This window comes from Salvia splendens, chromosome 4 (genome assembly GCF_004379255.2).
Source record: "Salvia splendens isolate huo1 chromosome 4, SspV2, whole genome shotgun sequence".
Classification (NCBI taxonomy): domain Eukaryota; kingdom Viridiplantae; phylum Streptophyta; class Magnoliopsida; order Lamiales; family Lamiaceae; genus Salvia; species Salvia splendens.
In genome coordinates, this window is record NC_056035.1 from 20,858,891 (window position 1) to 20,867,553 (window position 8,663).

The 8,663-nt window shown below is 38.4% G+C and overlaps 1 protein-coding gene across 1 annotated transcript; it reads right to left on the reverse strand.

The window, feature by feature from the left end:
- Window positions 1–810: 810 nt before the first annotated feature.
- Window positions 811–2,932, reverse strand: LOC121801371 (transcription factor MYB1-like). The gene is made up of 2 exons (XM_042200851.1): window positions 2,598–2,932; window positions 811–2,075 (listed from the first exon to the last, which is right to left on the reverse strand). Exons 1-2 carry the CDS (start codon window positions 2,890–2,892, stop codon window positions 1,297–1,299), a joined length of 1,074 nt encoding a protein of 357 aa, XP_042056785.1. The 5' UTR covers window positions 2,893–2,932; the 3' UTR covers window positions 811–1,296.
- Window positions 2,933–8,663: the final 5,731 nt, after the last annotated feature.

Below are 8,663 nucleotides of genomic sequence, written 5' to 3' on the forward strand. Positions count from 1 at the left end.
GCAATCCAAATATTGAATTATCTCGATAGACTTGTCACGACATAGAATCTTATCGGCCCTTTCTACATCGAAAACTATTTATGTGATATCCAAACAATGTAATATTATCTCGGAGACGGAAATCGTAATGAAATATTAGAATTTCTACTTTCTGTGTCATTATATTCAAAGAATAAAAATACATAGTAGTAATATGTTATGAGCCATATAACAACATTGAAATATCCGTTCCCATTATCATACTCTCACCATCCACCAAAATTGTTCTTATTAGTAAACAACATGAATTTTAATGCAAAATTAAAATATATTAAATAAATAAAATAATGCAAAATTAAAATATATTAAATAAATAAAATAAGGTAAAATAGAAAGAGAAAATGAATATAAAATATGAGAGAAAGATATAAAGTTAATAATAAATTTAGAGTAACTTTTCGATTTTATTATTTGTGGAGGGATGGAGTACTAAATTATGAGACGTATAATGGTCTTTGTTTAAAATTAGGATTTGATTACTTTTTTTTATCAGAACTCTCTCTATATAGTATATAATATCCCCATTCCATTAAGAGAGTAGATAAAAAACGATACACATTCAAATAACCATTTTATTGACAGAGTAAATTATTAGGCACACATATTCAAATAAAATACAGTGATGAACTAAAGATAAGGCAAACTAAAAGATTTAATCCAATCAAGTGCATTCTAACACAACGGAACGGATGGCGGACATTCCTAATCAGAATTTGAAGGAAACAGCTGAATTTGCAGCTCTAGTGTGTATGAACGAATACAAAAATCTTGTTTGGAAGCATGAAAATTGAAACATCAAAATAATAAAAATCAGGGTCATTAGAACTTAGAAGATTACAATAAGGTCGGTGATCTATGGTGAAGCCACGATAAAGTTAAATTCTGCAATATTTTTAAGCCTAAAGGGATTTCACAGGTTAATGAACAAACTAATAACTAAATTACTCTTATGTCACACCCAAAGAGAGAATACGAGCTATCGAGAAAATGGATTTAAAAGCTATCTAAATATACCTGCAGATGTGAATCTTCCATTCCGCAACTCCACAACAATCACAAACCAACTTCACTAGTTCAAATTTGAGAGGAGCATAGGGCCTGCTTTATCATAGTCACAACTTTAACCTTCTAGTAGTCGAGCAATTCGATACTTTGTGCCCTGGTATTGCTCACATCAATTTAGATCCCAACTGCCCTACTCACTCTAGCTGATAACTGCAACAGGAATGATATGCTCGCTATCTCATTCTTTGATCTTTACATTTTCTCCAAAACGCCTCGCTCATTGATACTGAGCAACCCACAAGCCATATTGTCCATTGCTTTTATGTTGCTGCTCTCCAACCCACTTTTAGACCATGCAGCATTACTTATATCAGCCGCCAACGCAGCTAATTCATGGCTTGTGAAGGATGGCGGTTCCACATGGTCCATAAATTCTGGGCCCAGCAAAGAGTTCACTCGTGCCATTCCATTAGATATTTCACAGCAACCATGGCCACATTGCTGAGGGACCATTATTAGACTCAGTTCACTCCCGGCTCCTTGAAGCAATTTTGACGCCCCTGCATCTGAATTGGAAACTGGGAGTGAAGGGGATGGGCATGCAGTCTCTGTTCCATCAATTGGATTATAAACAGTAAATGCACTAATGCGTGCAACAGGGCGGCATAAAGGCAAAGGGCCTCTTGATCTCTCAATATACTGAACTCCAAATCGAGCCTTGTCCGAAAGGTTACTATCATCCACAAGTTCTAGGGAGCTGACATCTTTACCATCACTTGACTTAACAGAGTATGCATCTCCGTAAGATGGTGTTTCTTCGGAAGATGCCTTTGACTTCTCTGCACTTGTGTCTTCCACCGCAGTGCCTGGTTCCAACTTAGACTTACCAAGCTCCAAGCAACGACGCCTCAATGTGGAATTCCAGTGATTCTTAATAGCGTTATCTGTTCTTCCTGGCAACAGCCTCGCTATTGAAGCCCATTTATTCCCATGGGTGGAATGAGCTTGGAGTATGATTCTATCTTCTTCATCTGCAAGAATTTGAGCCCACATACGCCATTAAAAACCACGCACATTTCTATTACCAGCACTCAAGACACAAAGATGACGATTGTATCTCGGGATTAAATATGTAGTGTGTTTGGTTCATGAGACTGAATCCCACAACTCAATCCAAGATGGATAATCATGTGATAATTAGTCATAGCCAACCCCATCCAACTAAAATAATCTCACAAGATTATATATCTTGGTACTATTTTGTCTAGGAAACCGAACACCGCCTAATAAAATGTAGATTAAGCGAAGAGAAAGTATTCCCACCACATTAGCCAATCACATTATTTTGAGAATGGTAATACAATTGGAAACATAAACTCGTAAGTTTCATGGTTTTAAAGTAGAAGACGAATCAAATTCAAACGGCTGCAATCTGAGTTTACACATAACAATTTGACCTAATTGCAGTTTCTAATCTCAATCCCTAGCTTCAATTCATCTAGACAAATTGAGAAACGCCTAACCCTAAAAATGAACCTAACGAGGAGAATTACCAGTAAAGGGCTTGCGTTTAACGGCAGGATCGAGCTGATTGCACCAACGGAGGCGGCATGATTTTCCCGATCTGCCGGGAATTCCACGGGCGATGAGGCTCCAATTCCTGGCGCCGAAGTTGCCAACGAGTTGACTCAGCATCGCGTCCTCATCAGGCGACCACGGCCCTTTAACTCGGTTGAGTGATTTCTTGCTCTCTCCACCTCCGTCCTCGAGCACAACCAAGTTCTCGTCGTCGTCGTCTCCGCCTCCGCACATTTCTGCGGCTGCTTCAATATCGATCTCCAATTCCATTGAAGAAGTAGTAATTGATTTTTATCTTTGGATTACTCAATTGACGAATGTTTGACTCGAGTCTGAAACTGGTAAAGTTTGTTTTTAGTAGCAAAAAAACTACTGTAGAGATGGGCTGTTGGGCCTTCGCAAGTATTCATAGGCTTAACTAAATGCAGTATTTTTCTTCAGTCTTCACTTTTGAGTCATCTTACTACTCTCTTCCTATTAAAAGTGTTCATTTTTTTTAAATGATTATAGTATTAATTACTATATAGGAGTAATAAAAATATTCTCTTCTTAAAATTGGAATACAACTCATAACAAATGCTTAATATCGTACGTAACAACTTTATTTTAATATACTCCCTCCGTCCCAATAAATGTGAAACGTCTGCTTTTCAGCATGAGATTTTATGTAGTGTTGTTTTGTGAGTTAAAGAAGAGAGAGGAAAAAGTAGAGATAAAGTTATTTTTATTTTAGGAAATATTTCATTTTTAATGGGATAACCCAAAAAGGAAAACGTTTTATTTTTAATGGGACAGAGGAAGTACTATTTTTTATTATCAAATGTGGCACTTATTATATACATTTGTTATTAAATATATTTGTGATTTTACACTCATGATATTACTTCTTATTTTAAAAAATAGTACTATTTGACAATTGAAAGTTATTATGTGACAATAGTATGTTAAACAATATCGCAATATTTATTGCAGAATCACAAAATGATAGTACACCATAAAGAAAATTTGGACCGCAAAACCTAGCGAAAAACAAGGAGCGTAATGATTTCCTTCTCTTAGAGCATTCGCAAATCCTAGCGAAAAACAAGGAACGTAATGATTTCCTTCTCTTAGAGCATTCACAGTGGGAAGCGAAGCTCACCCAGTTTGGGCCAGGGGCTATGGTCCCCTTATCATTTTTCCGTTTACCTATATATTGTATACGCAAACTATGGTAGATATGATATTTCAACGGCGTAGTTGGTGTTGGTTTCTGAGATTACAAGATATAAACCGGACGTAATACAACCCAAAAGAAGGAATACAGAATGGAGAAACTGAATTGAAATTACAACGGAAAACGAAACAACTAAACCGTAAATAGAAGCTAGCCGAGTCGAGGAGTCCTCTTTCCGCAAGACGAGATATGCCCCGGTAGTGCTCTTAGATTGGTGTTTCATCCCCAAAGATAAAACGACTACATCTCTGGTGAAGCAACACCGCTATCAGCAGAGCTCCGACGAACTAGATGGAGGAGAGGACAGAGCTTTCGACAGAAAAACAATGCAGAGAGGGAGAGAGCTTATGATGCTATGTATGCTTGTGAATTCGTGTTGAAATGCATGGAATGACTAGCCTATTTATAGGCTTAGTCCACTGCAGGGGTCAACCAGCCATGATGGCTATCATCATTGCGAGACTGTAACCGTCGAGCGTTACGGGCGCTACAAACCGTTACGAGAGCTGGAGAGGCTGGTCCGGGATGGATGTATTGGGAAACACTGAGCGTCTAGGTTCGTCACGACGTGGACTTCATCACGTGTCGCATACATTGAATCAACCCTAGAACTATATGTTTGTTTATATTTTCTATGGTGAATAATAAATTATCATAAAGTATTCGTTTTCATCCATTATACTTACATAAAAATTAAAAATATCGATTATTCGAGCTTCCGATGTCACATACATTGAATCAACCCTAGAACTATTAGCCGTGACTTGGACCCCCATCGTAAAATCTTGACTTCGCCACTGTTCACATCACCGTGCGGGACGGCGATCGGGAATGCTCGTATTGCGGCCACCAAGCCGTGGGAGGGCTATCGCGAGTGCTGAGAGGACGGGTATATTACGCGCCGAGTGAGAGTCGTCCCGATTTTTTTATTTTTTATTTTTTAAATTTTTACTCTTTATATACAATTCATTTTTTTTAATATTTGATAAACACCAATAATTAAAATGAATTAAATTGAAAGGATTGTAGGAGGAGTATGAGAATGGAAGGGCTGTGATGATGACTCTTTGTGAACAGGGGCGGACCTACATATAAATGGGGTAGGGCTTTAGCCCCTAATGAATCTATTTTTTTTTAAATTTTCTATTATAAAGTTTCAAAATGTGTCCATATTTTACACATATTATAGTATAAACGCCCCTATTGATAATCTAAATTACTTGAAAATTTATTTTTAAATAAAATTTTAAAAATTTAGCCCCTACTCGTATTTATTTCTGCGTTCGCCCCTATTTGTGAATGTTTTTACTCCGCCCCTGTTTGTGAATGTTTTTACTCAACCATCAGTACAATATATACAATAATTCAAAGAATTATGATCATAAATGATTTTGGAAAGGTTCTGGGGCAGGAGCATCGACAACGTAATCTATAGCAACGCACGGCGACGATTTGTCTTGTGCTTGTCACAGAGAGCTGGCAGAAATACACCTGCACAATTTATAAAGCAAAATTAATATTTTCTTCGGCATATCAAAAAAGAGGGTGGAAAGCAAAATCACCTTCACCGGCAGCGCGGTTGAAATAGAGGTCGACAATGTTAGGGCAATTCTGGTAACAATAATTGGAGCAGAGGCCGGCGGTCGGACGAGATTCCGACGAATCGGCGATCGATGCCGCATGCCTTGACGCAGTCATTAGTCTCGAGGTATCCGGACATTCTCTCCACCACCATCTCCGACGTGTTGCACGTGTAGCCGTTGCCTTTGAATTTAATTTTTTTTATTAAAAATTCAGTATTTAATTTTAAAAATTGATAAAAAAAAATATTTTCCAAATCCCAAAAATATGGCCGTTTTTTTGCCCATTTTTCTGAATTTTTTTATTTTAATTTTCCCCAAAATCATCTATAAATACACACATTCATCATCCATTTATCACTTCAAATCATCTCTCATTCATAATTCTCATACAAACTATCTACACCTTCATCTCTCACTCAAAACCTCAAATGGATTTCACTCATCTTATGGCGGAAGCGGAGCGCGAAGAACAAGAATACTACGAACAACATCGTGCCGCTTACGAAGCATATGTCGCGGCGAATACCCCCGCTCCTCCTCCTCAACGAACTAGATCAACTCGCCGCTACATCCATCGTGACCGGGAGGGAGCCCACGAAAGGCTCGTTGCCGACTATTTTGCCGACCAGCCGTGGTTTCTGGAAGATTACTTCAGGCGCCGTTTTCGCATGTCAAAGCGCTTGTTTATGCGAATTGTCAACACATTGTCCGCACGTGTCGAATTCTTCCAAACAGGTCCAGATGTAACCGGCCGGCAAAGTATCACGCCGTTGCAGAAGAGTATGTGTGCCATCCGACAACTCGCTACTGGGCAAACGGCTGACCTCTTTGACGAGTATTTGCATATCGGTGATTTCACTAGAATCCTTTGTCTAAAATTTTTTTGCGATGGCGTTCGTTCAGCCTTCGGTGATGAATTACTTCGGGTACCCACCACCGATGATTGCCAAAGGTTGCTTCGTCTTCACGAATCAGTCCATGGCTTTCCTGGAATGCTTGGCAGCATTGACTGCATGCATTGGTGGAAGAATTGCCCGACTGCTTGGAGGGGGCAACACTTAAGCGGTCACAAAGGCGGCGGCCCAACACTTATTCTTGAGGCGGCTCGGCTGTGGTACGTGAATAATATCGCCGACATCATGTTCACGTGTATTATCTTACACAACATGATTATACCGACGAAGGGCCGAGGGCGGCTAGCTTCTACGACGAGGATGAAGCCGGAAGCTCAACCGCGAGGTCTCCCCCACGCCGAAGTGTGCATACGACGGTGTACCAGAGGATCGAGACAAGGCACATAATGCGCGATACCCGAACCCACATTGAGCTACAAGAAGACCTAATCAAACACATGTGGGCGAAATTCAGCAACAAGTAGTGGTTTTTTAATTTTAGGATTTTAAATATGTAATTTTTAATTTTTAGGATTTTAGTTATGTCTTTTTAAATTTATTTATAATTTGTAATGTTATTTCGGTTTTTTAATGAATTTTCATATTATGTAAATGTTTTTGTTTAATTGAATTTTAAATTGAATTGTGCTCATCCTTGCGGAAGAGCAAAGCTGTGGGTATTGTGCTCTTGCCAGAGAGCAGGCAGAAAAAGTGGGGCCGAGCCACAACCGTTCACGCTGGCAAGAGCTTGCCAGAGAGCAGGCAGAAAAAATGGGGCCGGGCCACAACCGTGCACGCTGGCAAGAGCACGGTTGTGGAAGCTCTTAGGTTTGCGAGCTAGGGATTTTATTTTATTTTTTTACGCGAAGAAGAGAATCAATTGGCTTCCTCTTTATATAAGGCAATGAGAAAGAGAGATGATGATGAGCGGTATAGGAATATTGACTGAATTCTTTTTAATGAGTATATGTAATTAGTGTTAGTATAATTTGACTAAATTTCTCTAAATTTAGGGGTATTACTAGATTGTATGAAAGTTAAGAGTCACACGCGTTAAAATTAATTTCGTTCTTATACTTAAAAACGCGATTCCCTCGCCCTAAGGGTCCCCACATTGGGCCATCCCGATAGAGTAGGAGGTGATAAACGATGGTAACTTGTACTCCCTCCGTTCCTATGCGGTAGATGCGTTTCATTTTCAACATCCGTTTTGAAAAAATAATAATAAATAGTTAAAGTATAGAAAAAGTAACGTAAGAGATATAATAATATTGAGAAGACTCTTATCTATATTATTCTCTCTCTTATTTACACTCTCTACACTTTAACTATTTATTATCATTTTTTCAAAATAAGTGCTCAAAATGAAACGTCTCTACTACATAGGGACGGAGGGAGTAATACATTTCTCAATAAAACGGTCATACATAATAGATAAAATTCTCATACTACTATTGTGGGGATGTGAACATGAGACCTTATACCCAATTACCGTATAATTAACAGATAAAGTTAATCATGTAGTATTAATTATTTTAATTAAAATGAGGTGTTTGTTGATGTGAATCAAATCAAATTGTAGTCCTTCATTGCATTATCTTTACATACTTTTTAAGGTGAAAAAAATTAAAAATAGACTCATTTTGATATATTGTAGGACAAAAGACCAAGCTCTAAGAGAGAGAGAGAGAGGAGAAAGGAAAAAGGTTTGAATCTGATCAGTAATCAGCCCTTCAAGATTAATTTAAAATGCTTCTACAAGGCCACCATTGCGTTCATCTTCAAAAGAGCTTCGCGTGGATACTCACGCCTCAATCGGAGCCCGGTAGAAGAAGATACGACTGTTTTAAGAAAACTGCGCATTGCAGTGAAAAATTGCGTGGGTCGGGCGAATTATTCTTACCCTTGTTGAGTTGAGCATGTAAACTTAATTTGGGAATTGCCTTATTTCTAATGTCTCTTGAACTTAGAATAAGGAGCAAACAAAGATAAGAAACCTTCGAGGTAAAACCGATTAGGTGATAAATCGGGGGTGGATCCTTTGTGTTGAATCGTGTTAGAAGCTAATCTAAAGCCTACTTTGTGTCTTGTAGGGGTGATAGGTTAGTGAGTAAAGCCTAGGAGATGCGATCAGCTTATCCTAGGTGTACAATTCCTCGATCAGTGATCAGCTGCGAGCAAGTGTAAAATCAACACAATCCCTAAAAGCATTGGAAAATAATTAGGAAATAGAAGTCATGTGAAAAAGCAACCCGAACCAAATTAGGAATAGTTCTTCCCCTTTATTGTGTTAATCTCAAGTTTACTTTCTTGATCTATTTGCTCGAGTCGTTTGTCCAAACCTTTAAA